Raw genomic sequence first — 13,683 nt, 5'->3', positions numbered from 1 at the left:
ATTTATTCACAAGGTGCAGATGAGGCAATTAGAACCGACCAAAAGAGACATTATCTTTGGCTGTCACCTTTTAACCACTCTTACTTGTACTTTTTTTACGCCAACTTATAAGGTTTGTCTACATTTCTGTTCTATTATTTTATTTAAAAAGTGCCAATAAAAAAACATTTTAAGTAATGATACTAAGTGTCAGACTTTGTAACATATTTCTTCTGGAGCTGGACTACATTTTCCAGGATGGCGGAGTGATACCACGTTCATCCAGTCAACGTTGTTGATGTCCAACCCGGCTGGTCCTAACCCAGAGCCATTTTCTTCCTCAGGTTTGACGTGAAGAACCACTTAAGCTCATCCAAAATGATGAAGTACTTAACGGTTTCGGTGGGGTTCAGCTTCCTCGACCTGTACGCTTTAGCATCCCGAGCCAGTCTGCTCCCACTTCTCCTGGCAACCCCGCCACTGGTTACTATGGTTACACATGAGTCACGTGACTAGTAACATAAACAAATTTACAGCGAGCTAGCTGCGGAGTAAGCTAACCGTACTCCATTTTAACAACCGTTTTTTTTCTCTCATCTTTAGCCTACGATGAGATGTGAGGGAGACGGCAGTGGTTACTCCTCACTCGTCGAACTTTCCGATAGTTTCTGAGAGTGGAGCATCATGCCAAGGAGGGGAAAATACGTCTACAAGTGAAAAATGGAGAACCGTCCCGGACCGTTGAGTTGAAAAATGGGAGCAAGCGCTTCAGTGTCGCTCTGTGTGAGTTAAGCTGCGGGTAGCATTTAGCTGCTGTCTTATTACATTCGTCGGTGTTTTGGAGATGATTGTACAATTAATTACAGTTTGCGAAGGGCAGTTTGACTTACTAATATCAGCTATGAGAGGCAGAGCACCTCTGTTACAATTTCATTATAAAGCAAGTAAACTTCACACAAAACGACCGCTAACTGTTACTATAACATTCCTTAAAGATAGACAGATGTTTTCTCAACTAGTTGGCTCGATCTTTTTTGCCATTTTGTCTTCACTGGATATATTCTTGTTGTTAAGTTGCTAAGATTGACACATTATAACATGAATCATCGGGGTCCAGATTAAGAATCCTCGGTGATTGAAATGAAGTAGACGCGTCTAGATCACTTTTATAACAAGTTTAAAATAAAACGGTTTGAGATGATCACCGCTTTTCTAAAACACGTCTGGTCATCCTGGAGTATGATTGTAGTAAGTAGTAATTTCATTTCTGTATTTGAGTCAGCTGCTGCATCCCTTCTTTCCATGTAGAACGACTGGTCTTCAGTGAGAGTCCTGAGGACCGGTGCTAAGGTAAGCCCAGAGCCCATTCTTCCCACACTGGCATCACAGCCTGAAGTGGCCACCAGGTGTGTGTTTGGTGTTGCCTTGGAAACACTGAGCGAGAACAGGCAGATGGTCCGTGGGATACCCCTTGTGCTGAGAGACATGGTGGAGTTCCTGGATAAGCATGGTAATTTACTTGTTATGTTATATGTTTTGTGACTCCTCTTCTATCCTGCCGTTTCTAAACCTGCTGGCTCGTCACAGGAATGCAGCACAGGGGTCTGTTCCGTCTGTGTGGCTCAGTGGTGCGGATCAAGCAGCTGAGGCAGCGGTGGGACTCTGGAGAGAGGGTGGATCTGGAGCGTGAGCAAGATGTCCCCACTGTGGCCTCGCTCCTCAAGCTCTTCTTTCGGGAGCTGCCCACCCCCATAGTTCCCGAACCCCAACGCAAACAGCTGGTTCAGAGCCTCAAGGGTACTAGCAAGTATACCAGGAATTCATGTGGGACTGTCATTGTTGTGATCAAATCTCATTAACTATTTGACTTTTAGTGTAATTATAGGCATAATTAAATTAATGCTGTGATGTTGTTTAGATTTGAGCAAGGCACTGTTGTGCTCGATCGATATACCACTATACTGTGCCTCTGGACTCGCTTTAGAGCTGCAGTACAGGCACTAAACTGCTGATTGACAGAGTAGGGGAACAGTCAGTCTTGTGCTGTTGCTGGCAAGTGGTTTGCTTGACTCAAGTGTCCCTTAGCAAGAGGTTGAATCTTTAGGGATTCATCATCATCATCGTGTAGTCAGTCTTGTTTATGCTTTTGATAGTGGGTAGAGAACGCAGAAATTCTTACATAAACAGGACTTTGTGATGACAGATTTATATATGTGGATATTTGTCCCTATTGATTAGAAGCAAGGTGTCCAGCGAAAAAGTCTAGAAAGATGGCAGGAAAAAAATAACTCCTAGACAGACAATTAAATAAATCAATATGAATGGAAGTGAAGACATTTAAAAATTTATGGTATTATTTTATAATTACCCACTTTGATGTTTTCTAAATTTATATGATTGACATCTCTGAGCTAGCTTGAAAATCATATGTGAAGCCAGGAGGAAAAGTTGTGGCATGGTTCGTCTTATAATAATTTTTATTGCCATTGCCTGTATTTTATGGCTGCATAATATATCGAAAATTTATCTTCATCGCGATATTAACGTGTGCGAAAATGATATCACAAAAGACAAAAGACTCTCAAAAGAGTAAACGCATTTACTTGAATTGCTCCCTGGGGACTAATAAAGTTTCTTGAATTGAATCGAATCAGACGGAGGAGTTTAAAAAAAAAAAAAAAAAAGAAGCTAGCTTTAGCCACTGCAAAAACGTTGGCATCAGTAGCAGCAAACCAGTCCAACATACATCCATTCCTCGGAGTTTTGCAAGCGTTACCATTTATGAAGAAAAACATCCAAGCACTACAAAGAAATAACGGAGGCCGTCGCACGTTATTTAGTAAAGGACATGATGGCCGTGAACGCCGTGAGTAACGAGGGCTTTGTAAGTCTGATAAACAAGTTGGACCGAAGATACCAGATTCCATCACGGAGTTATTTTTCCAGTTGTCGCCATTCCATAAATGTACGATACGTGTCTGAAGACGATGAAAGATGAGCTGAGTCAAGTTGAGAACTGATAAACTAATGAGTCATTTCATTTAATGATCTGCTAATGGACAAAACTGGTGGCATTTCATGGTCAGATTTGTCGATTAACTCAGATGCAGTTTTTTTTTACTAATAAAAATGGATTGTTAGAAAGTAGATAACCCTTTTTATTTTTCGATCACAGTGTTCATTCACTCTTCACCTATCAACAGAGCAAACCTAATGCAAAAATACATTTAAACAAAACTTTTTTTTAAAACTAACCATTTAAACCAACCCATTTGTTCATGTATCGCTAATCAATTTAAATGTGTTATCGCATATCGCAGGTTTTCCTGATATCGTGTAGCCCTACTGTATTTCTTGGTATGTTATCACCTCTCCACGCTGATACTGATAATGCTGATGATATTTTTGGTTATTTTTTAGGATATTCGGATGAGGCAGCCATTAACCGCTCTCTGAGAGAGAACCTTTGCCAACTCCCTGATGATAACCTCGTCATATTGTCTTACCTCATCCACTTCCTGTCCAGAGTGGCAGCACACAGCCAATCGAATCACATGCCCGTGGAAAATCTGGCGACCATCTTTGGGCCTTGTATATTCCAGTAAGTTGCTGTTGTTCATTCCACATTCAAATCCTCTCCAGACCTGTTCTGGGACACAAGGTTCCCTCAGAACAGATGGTTATGTGACCCGAGATTGCTCAGCTGTACATATTTTCAAGAGAGATATAGCTGGAGGGATTTCCCTAAAACTGATCAAAACAATTTGAAAGCACAAATGTTACATTTGCCGGAAGTGAATGCTTGTGGCCTTTCTTCAAACGTGATGTAGTAAAAAACACACATTGTCTGTTTGTCATGAAAGCAGCCTGTAAATGTCTGGCCTAGTTCATTTGCCAAAGTGGTTGTGTGTCTGCTCCATTTTTCCGCAGCTGCAGCGCTAATTTGTGGGTTTGTCACCGAGGAAATGGGTGTGGATTGTGGTTGATAACACAGAACGTGGCACACTAAACGGCAGACAGATATGACAGAGCTCATCGGGAATTTGGTTCGTTGCTTCTCTCGTCCTGTTTACGGAACTCAGCCATCACTGTAAACAAAGACAATCTCTGCAGAGGCACACTTAGAATTTAAGCACGTGTTTAGAGTTTGCCACAGTGGAAACTTGTGATATTCATTCGGCTCCCTTGTAACTGTTCCCGATCTCCCAGTCTCATCTATGTCACCCCTGTTTTCTCTGAAAGTTAAGACATGTCAGTCAAATGTGGAGTTAGTTCTGCATGTGAGGGGAAAATATCAGATGATTATAGCTTGGGGAACAAGAGTTGGTAGGGGGTGCACAGTTGGCAGCAGAGACTTGGAAAAAGTTATGCGTGCTTTGGTTTTGGTTTAGCTGCAGACAGATGGAGAATGTCCCATGCTCATAGGTTCTGCGTCTACAAGACAAGAACAGAGGAAGTGAGGAAGAGTATAATGGCTTGAATAAAAAAGATTCTTTTGAATGAGAAAGATTAAAACGTGCATCAGAGGTACATGTTGCAAAAAAATACTCAGCTGAACAAGGTTTCCATAGAGACCAAAAGAATAATTTGTAAGCCACATTTAAGTACAGAGTTCTTTTGCCTGTTTTAAGATTTTAATAATATTGCTATCCATTTAAGATTGGGATTACAGACAGCATAGCACATGTTGTCACACATGCAGCATGTGTGACATGCTGCACGTCCCCCATAATAACTCATGTATATTTGTCATCCAAGACCAGTTCTAAACAGCCTGTTGCCCTTGAATGTGTTTGTTATGTAATCCATGTGACAGGCTACTCCTGCTTTCTCTTCCTAAATGAGCTGCCTACCATGTAAACACGCATCTATTAATAATCACATGTTACAAATTCTCCTTCCTTGTTATGTGCTGTGAAGTCGGTAACAGCATGGTATATTTTGAAAACAAATAGCTGCTTCAAAGACTATTTTTGGTCTGACGTGGTACTTACCAAGTTACTGTAGGCGCACATAACTAATAAGAATCTGATGTGTCCTCCCAATTGTCTGCTGTGTGTGCCCCTCCACTAGATGGAGCCCTTTTTCATAATGTTTATGACCATTTTGAATACACACTATGCAGTACATGTGACATGTGTGTTGTTGTTTTCTCTTTTCTTTATGTAGTGTTCCAGCAGGACCCAGGATGCTGGAGGAGCAGAGTGTGTGTAATGCCCTGTTGTTCCATCTTCTCAGGCATCAGAATGTTCTCCTTCCAGCCCCAGCTGAGGACACAGTGACCTCCTCAGTTGCCTCCTCCTCACCGCCTCCTCCTACTCTCTCTGCTCTTTCACACTTTGAGGTGAGCCATGTTTTTTTTTCTTCCCCATGACAAAAATTGTTTCACCATTGATTGAATTTCCTGATCTTTTTGATCACACGAAAAAATGTCCTTGCAGCACTTAGCATCAAACAGAACTATTTTATTTGCGTGTATTTGCGTATTTATTTTATTTTATTTGCAGATATGCCAATCTTTGAACTCATGTACTATACACAGAGTATCTTCAAGTCACCAAAAACTCTTGACTGTTATTTCAAAGGCCTTTCAAAGGACAGTAAGAAGGTTGCGGGCTGTCAGGGGACGTTAGAAACCTTCAAAGTAAAATTGAGATAGCTGCAACAGTGTACACACAGGAAGCTGTTTAATCATTTCAGTCAACACCATCAGACCTGCAGCACTGTTGTGCCTGCAAGCTATGGAAGCTTGGGAACTCATAAACGCAATGAGTTTCTATGTGGAGTTAAAAATGTTTTGAAAAGTTTTAAATATAACTTGGTGAACACTACAGAATGGCTGTATACTTTAAATGCACATGATTCAAGAAGCAAATGGTGAGAGGTTTTGTTCCTCTATAGTGGTGTGTGTGCATTCAGTGTTGTTGTCATTGGCAGGTCCGAGCCAGCAGCTGCCACTCAGAGCGGAGTAACATGGAGAGGTTGGATGGAGCGACCATCTCAGCCTCTGCAGCCATTGATTTTAACCAAACAATATGGATGCACAGTCAGCTCAACAGGTACCGTCATCATCTTAGCATCAGTAACTATGTAATAGATAGATAGATCACTGTATAGCCCAAAGTATTGGGACACCTGAACATTGCACTCTAAATACTTAAACAGCTTTGCATCTGTAACAGCCTACACTCTTCTGGGAAGGCTTTTCACAAGATTCTGTGGTGTTTCTGTGGGAATTTTTGCCCATTCACGCAGTAGAGCATTTGCGAGGTCAGACACTGATGTTGGACCAAAAGGCCTGGCTCACAATCTCTTTTCCAGTTCATGTCAAAGGTGTTGGATGGGGTTGAGGTCAGGGGTCTGTGTGAGCCAGTCAAGGTCTTCCACATCCAACCATGTCTTTATGGACTTTGCTTTGTGCACTGGGGCACAGTCATGCAGGTCAAAATATCTTGGTTTGCTCAAGCATTAAGATTTCCCTTCACTGGAAGTAAGGGACTGAGCCCAACCCCTGAAAATAGCCCCATAAAGTGTGTCTGGATACTTTTGTCTATATAGTGTAGCTAGATCAATATACAGATAGATAGATAGGTGACACAGCTTTTTTCATTCATCTGTTTCAAAACAGTTTTTTCTGCCTTGATCACAGTTAAACTACCATGTGGTGTGAATATACACCAGCCTCTCCCTTAATATATCTTGTCCTCGGAGAATAATTAGGCCCCATTTCCCTGTAGCATGTCACTCTGTGTTCAGCATCGTTTAGTCAGTTGTCAGGTTTGTGGTTTTATCATTGATGATAAGGCTGAGACATCATTCACAGGGAATTAAGGCCAGCCTCTGGAGGTCTCGTGTACTCATACAAGTCAAAAATGTCAAACTGTGTCTCTTTGTTTTATCATTATTGGACAAGGGCCAGACAGGGTTAATCAGATGTTAAAAAAGAAGTAGACCAGCCTTAAGATAATAAGATATTCAAACTTTTATGCTACAGGTCAGCTACTCCTTCATTTAAGAGCCAAATGATGACTGATTTGTACTAAAGATATCATGTTCAGTAGGGGCAGGTGACAAGTTGAAAAACAAAATCTCGCTTACGAGACAAACTGTTGGCTACAGAACAAAACCTAACAGAACCTGAGACACCCAGTATCTGTAGGCAACAGGAGAAAGAGTTGTTGCTTGTACAAATGACTGGCCTTTCAGTATAATGACGAGTAAAAATAGCAACACAGTTTTACCGCTCGAAGGTGCAGAGGAGTGGAGCAATGTCGTATTAGTCCCACAGACCGAGTCCACATACTGAGAACCATCTGCTTCTGGGGAACTTTTCCCACTCACAACTTGCAGGCTACTGTGCTGTTTTCTATTTTTAAATTATGAGTGTTGGTTGCCTCAAGGTGGCAATGCAGACACTAAATTACATTAATTTATTTTCTATTTTGGTCCACCCCCAGACAGCAATGCGACATGACATTCATGTCTGCTTTCTGATTAATGTTGTAGCTGCCACACGTGTTTATGTGTATAGTTGTGTATCTGGCATCTTAATTTGTAATGGAGATAAAAACACATTCTTGACATTTTAAGCAGATGTGCATTGTAGTGATGAAAAAAGATCTGTTCTCAGTGGAACTGAGGTTAATGAAGATGTTACTTAAAAACATGCATGATGTATTACTAATAATACCCTTGTGGACTACAGGCAAAATGAGATATGAAGGTCACAGAGCTAATCATAGGCTGCAGCATGGCAGCCAGATGTCAAGCTACACACACGTGTCAGTTTAGAGAGGAGTCATCAGTAGACGTAGTTATGCAGGTCTAACAGGTGGCACGATATGTGCAGAGAGTGTGTATGTCTTTCCCAGCTGACATGGGAGAGGGCTGGTGGTCATCCAGGTCTCTGCATATCAGTAGACACAACGCTCTATTAATTATCACAGCTCACGCTGATACACAACACCAGCTGCCCACCGGCCAAGCGAATGTTTTTCCCTCACTCTCTTTAATAAGACCAGACAACGAGGCAATATCTCCACGAAGCCGAGAGCAAGAAGAGGCTCATCTGTAAAAGTCATGGAGTTCGGTTCCTCTGCAGGCGCGTCATCTCGGGTCATTTCCTACAGCGTGGACACTCCTACACACCAAGCAGCTACAGATATTAGTTATCTAAGCTGTAAAATCTGTGACACCTGCTGAGACAAAGTGCCAAGCTTCTCACCAGTTCTAAGTGTCTGTTTTGTTTTGTTTTTTTACATTAAACAAATATCAGTAGTTTTTCATCCAACAGCTTCCCACTCTCATCTGTTTAGCGCAGATAAGATGCTGCATCATTCCATCTGTCCGTCTATGCGAAATCTAAGGCGCACAGATTTTCCTTTTTCCTTAGTAGTCCAACCAGTCCTCAACTAAATTAGGGGTACCAGATGAAATAACTACACCTTTCTTTTGTTTTTGTATATATTTACGCTCAGCGTTCAGAACTCATAACCACATTCCTCATGGATGCCTTTGACTTGAGTCGCTTGACATAAACATATAAGATGCTGTTATTTGCTCCTGCATGTCCGACTGGGTTTTGTTATTTGGGTCTTGTGCTTTCTTCAGTCATGTCTGACATTTGCATGCTGTTCCATCTGGCCATGTCTGGACCTCCATGGTTCCCACTAACGTCATAGTTCATATTGATTCTAGTTTAATTATACCCACAAAGGCTTTGATTTCAAAAGAAGTGTCGGTTTTCTGTCTCCCACCAGCTGTACAAGATAATATTTCAAAAGCACACATTTAATTTTAGGAAAATGGGCATAGGGTTTTCGATCAGCCATTTACAACAGTAATATTTTACAATAAATGTCCCTTTCTTGTCTTCTTATTTCATGTATTCCTAAAATGATTAATTTTCAATTTTCAAGTCTTTGTAAGCCCAGACATATATTTCATATAAAGGAGTTTGTTGGTCAGTACACATGAATAATCTTCCCTATGTAGGCACCTTATGTAAAATCAGTAATGAACTTCTCAGCATTGGTTTTAATTTTGTATATCAACATTAAAACTGATGAATTTCAGTGCAAGTGCACGCAGCTGTGTCCAATCTTAGTGAGCTTTCTTGTCTCAGCCTCGCTGCCCTACTTCCCCCTGTGATACAGTGCTAGAAGTGACGTGGTTGACCCCAGATATCACAAAGTGCTGCTGCATGTGAGTGTATATCTGTGTGTGCTTGTGTGTGTATGAGCATTAGTAATTGAAGGGGGCGGGTCAGTTCCCTGCCTCCGGGTGTCACTCGTGTTGTTGACCATCAAGTACTCGACGTTTGTGCTCTCTCTTCTTTATGTCTTTGGCTTTCTCTGTCCCTCTCAAGCAGCAAGCTGTTCGCTGTCACGCGTAATGCTAGACTGCGGTGAGTGTAGACGTTCTGGCAAAGGATGTTTTCTTGTCTCGTCTGCTTCAGCATCAGTGACAACAGCCGTGGGTCTGCGGTCCTGCACAAGTGAGTGAGATAACGCAAGGTGGTCTCTGGTCTCCAGAGGAGAAATGTACTCGCTTTAGAGCAGCGGTGTTTACATTTCACTTCCTGTTGACTTCAGGTTTTCTCTGTCTCTCCCAGTTATCCGTATGTTTTTGCTGTGTCTGAGCAAGTACTGTTAATATGAAGGATGTCTGAGAAAGAGAAAGTAATCTGCCTTCATGACGCTGACTAATAGCCTAAGCGGCTATCATTAGTTTCTCCTCGCTGCTGTGCTGACCCATCTGCTGGAGGTTACAGCTCCGGACTCATACACCCCTTTGAGCAAGTGCGTGACCCATGGCCTGTTTTTGGATCACGTCACTGCAAATCAGTTGTGCTTGTTTTTGCTGGAAGCAGCTCATTAGAGCTTTGTGATGCGTGTCATGGAGTAACACTGCTGATTCATGGCCCGCTGGGTGTTTGTTTTTCTGGTGTGGAGGACAGAAGTTTTCTCAGGGATTAGTTTTTGGACATTCCAGACTTAACGCATGTTAGCCGTAAACCACTTAAAATCTGTTGTTTTAGGTTTACATGTACTGAATTCCTGCCAACACGACAGGGATCCACCTCATTCTAGTACCATTTTTAAAATGTTTCTGTAATACTTTATTGATTTGGTTGGAGTTTGGGGTTCCAGGGTTGTGAGAAATCCCTTTACTTGGTATTGATTCTCCTCCATTGTGACATTTGCTTTGAAACACTGGATACTTTTCTTTTTCGCTAACCCTCTTTTTTTCTTCAGGACCACTTCTACGCACAGAGCACCTGGACCAAAATCCATTTTTTAAGAATTTATCGGCCTATTTAAAAATGTGATGAATTAATGTAAGAAACATAAAAAGACGGTCTTCTCCTGTATGTATTTCTCACTTTCTCCCTCTCCTTAGTCCTGACACTCTGGGTTGTGAAACCAGCTCTGACGTCAGTGCTGACATTCAGAAGCTGATTGCAGACCAGGAGGCCCTGGATGAGAGCAGTAAGAGTACAGAAGGTGGCTGTGTGCCATCCTGCCCCGCTGACCCAGGGTCAGTGCAACACCCGCACCAGAGCACACCACCCCAAGAGCCACCAGACTCGGAGTGTACCACACAGGGGTAAGCGTTTGTCTTCCTTTCAGTTTGACATCAGCATCCTACCTCATCATTTGCCCCTTCAGTTCCCCCTCTGTGCCTTTCTCAAAACTCAAATGTACAGACACCAAATGTTTAGGAATTGTCTTGACTCCTCTACAGTGTAATGAGTGCTTCATTGTCAACAGGACCTTCTCACAGTACAAGATGTCACCATTCACCTCCATATCGAAGGAGAAAGACGAGGAACAAGTAGAGAATCGAATGACACCTTCCTCATCCACAGCAGATGACTTTTCAGCGGTGTGCATTGTTGTTTTTTTTTTTCTCCATCGAACCATTGAACTGTGTCCTCAGCACTCAACATCTCTCACTGTGAATATTATTCTGCGAGAACTGCTCTGATGTTCTTTCATATTTCTTTATAGATCTATAAAAATGTGCTTATGTGCTAAGAAAAAAGCCACTGACTGCCTACTGCATGCAGAATATATTCAGTAGAGTGTATAGTGTTAAATGAAACGACACAGTGCAATTATGCTTTTAATGTCTAAAGTTGAAAATCTTTTTGCTCATTGTGGGACCGCAAAGGTTAAACGACTTAGAATGAACTGTTTTTCAGGCTTCTACAGAAGCGGGGAGGACGTCCTCTGGTTCAGACTGCTTCACAGCGAATGAATCACAGAGCAAAGCCAAAACATACACAGAGAGGTGAGAGGAAGATTTCTGCATGACGACTGCACCAGATGACATTTTGTTTCTTTGTACAAGCAGCAACCATTTGTTCATTGGAAAGCATCCAAGTGGAATAAAAACTGCCACACTTTCATAGATCAGCTATTTGAAATTCAAACCAGAGAGAAGAACCGTTAACCCGTTAGTAATGTTGGAGCAGTTAAAGTGTGTCTGATTTCATTTTGTCTGACCCCTGCTGCTAAAGTCCCCCCCCCCCCCCCCCCCCCCACCTCCTTTCCTTCCTGCTTGGCTCCTCTCAGTTCAGCTCATCTCTCAGCCCTCTAGTCAGTTGAGAAGTAGGTTATCGGAGCAGTGTGCTGCTCACAGTTACGGTTTTGATATGATTCCAGTCCAAATAACACACTAGCCAGATCAGGCCGATGTAGTGTGGTGGCGCGCTGACTTTCCACAGAGCCACAGGACAGGTCATCTCAGTTATGCCTCGTTAGTGTCAGACATGAATAAACCGTAACCTTAATGGCAGTGCCACATGACTGTCTGGCCTCAAAACTACACACAGCGCCGGGCAGTCCAGCCTGTGAGCAGATTCAATACAGTATTGATTATGAATACGGACAAAGAGCCTGTGTAATGAAATCACATGTTCTGTGAAGCAGAGGGAGGGTTGTTACAGATATTTTGAGTTTTTAATACTTAACACTTAATAATACTTGATGTGATTTTATTGTGTTTGACTGGTGTTGACAGATTTTTGTTGTTCAGGATGCTGTGCTGCATGAAGTACAAGACAGAAGACCGAACCACAGTGTCTGAGTGGAAGGTAAACACACCTTTGTGAAGCGAACGGTTCATTTCCACAGGCTGCCATTTAAATTCTAGCCAGTGAGGATCAGTCTGTGATAGCCAGGCCAGAGAATTGTAGCCTTAGGCTTGCAAGCTAGCAAAATGTACTGCACAGAGTCTTCAAGTCAGTTCGCCTAAAGAAGCTTAAAAGTGATATGAATGTTTCAGAGGAAAGACAGACTTGCTTGGATAGATAGATAGATATATAGATAGATACTTTATTGATCCCGAGGGAAATTCAAGCTTGTCTTCGTCTTGCTTGTCTTCGTTGCCAGTAGGACTGACATACAATCCGGTCACCAGACTAACCCATAAAAACAGGATGGTTGCAGTTCACCCAGGACCGATGATTTCATTTCAAAATGAGTTAAACCTAAAAATGTATTTGTCGTGACGTGGTACCTAACTGTACCAGAAAAACCAACTGGGTGTGTTGAATAAGGTTTAAAAAAAAAAATAAAGAAAAGAAATTCATCATCTATCTATATGTGTCATTGTAACCTACATTTTTGTTTGCACATGCGTGTGCGTTTGTGCCCACGCTGGTGTGTGTCAGTAAGTGGAAGTGGGCTTCGGGACTGAGACTTCATCAGTGCATATGCCGTCTGTTCCTCCAGGCGAGAAGAGGAGGAGGAGGAGGAGGAGGAGGAGGAGGTGGATGTGGATGTAGTGGTTCTCCTGACAGACACAGTGATTGCAGGGGCAGGAACAACAGCCTTGACGTAAGTTCTCCTTCCCTGCAGTCTTTTTAGATACACAAATTAACGCTTTCTTTGAAAGGGTATCTATGACAACGGGGCTGCCTATACCTCCAGTGATTGTGTGTGTGTCTTTGTGTATGCGTGTGTTTCCGTGCACACCTGTGTGTGTATTGCTTAGGTGTGAGTTTACTTGACTGTGGGTGTTGTGCTTCAGCGATAACAGCCTTGCTCCTTCCCCTCCTCTCCTTCCTTCCACCTCCTCTGTGTGACGCACAAAGCAGTTTTTTTTTTCATGAATGAACAGCCGAGGAGGGTAAGAATTCAAGCGCTTGTCTGCTGCCACTGATGATGACGATGCTGATAGTGATGTCAGAGCATCAAAAAGAGCAAAAAAATTTTGCTCAAACCGCTAAGTCCAGACTGATTGTGGTGCAGCTCAGTTAATCTGTTTTTTTTTTTAAGCACTATCAGAATTCATTGCATCTACACCCACACACACACACCGAGTCAGTCAGTTACGTGACTTCCCACAGCTCCATCAAATAGAATCCTTAGCTGGGTCTGACAACGTTGCCATGGAAACGTTGCCTCGTCATGTACAGCGCCTCTCTCCGCCTTTGCATTGCACGCACTCTCACTGCACGCACCGACAGGAGCATTCCCGCCTCCCCTCTTCCTCCATGCATGATGAATAATCCATGTGGAGGCAGTTCAGCAGCAGGAGTGCCGGGAATGCCAGTCGGAAGCAAAACCATGTGGATTTAGGGATTCTCTTTGGGGTGGCATACTACACTCTGTCGTACACACACTCTCACAAACGTGCGGATTAGGTGATCTGGGAATCGCGGTGATACTGCTGATGGAATTACAGTGTGTTGCT

The 13,683-nt window shown here is 42.5% G+C and overlaps 1 protein-coding gene across 6 annotated transcripts in view; it reads left to right on the top strand.

Annotated features, from left to right (window-relative positions):
* The first annotated feature begins 488 nt into the window (after positions 1-488).
* The window catches only part of LOC124065646 (protein FAM13A-like), a 19,752-nt gene continuing 6,557 nt past the window's right edge, over positions 489-13,683 (top strand). The window contains exons 1-11 of one of the 6 annotated variants that reach the window (XM_046401207.1): positions 489-762; positions 1,288-1,489; positions 1,567-1,776; positions 3,400-3,580; positions 5,218-5,323; positions 5,917-6,038; positions 10,381-10,587; positions 10,752-10,866; positions 11,186-11,274; positions 12,022-12,079; positions 12,720-12,824. In XM_046401207.1, coding sequence (XP_046257163.1) covers positions 733-762; positions 1,288-1,489; positions 1,567-1,776; positions 3,400-3,580; positions 5,218-5,323; positions 5,917-6,038; positions 10,381-10,587; positions 10,752-10,866; positions 11,186-11,274; positions 12,022-12,079; positions 12,720-12,824 — 1,425 coding nt within the window. In that variant the 5' untranslated portion in view covers positions 489-732. Of the gene's footprint in view, positions 763-1,287; positions 1,490-1,566; positions 1,777-2,638; positions 2,945-3,399; positions 3,581-5,148; positions 5,324-5,916; positions 6,039-10,380; positions 10,588-10,751; positions 10,867-11,185; positions 11,275-12,021; positions 12,080-12,719; positions 12,825-13,683 lie in introns of those variants that run through there. The other 5 variants (XM_046401205.1, XM_046401206.1, XM_046401208.1 and 2 more) reach the window with 5 other exon arrangements.

Source organism: Scatophagus argus, chromosome 10, assembly GCF_020382885.2.
Source record: "Scatophagus argus isolate fScaArg1 chromosome 10, fScaArg1.pri, whole genome shotgun sequence".
NCBI classification, from domain to species: domain Eukaryota; kingdom Metazoa; phylum Chordata; class Actinopteri; family Scatophagidae; genus Scatophagus; species Scatophagus argus.
This window is presented reverse-complemented; position numbering and strand designations above follow the sequence as displayed.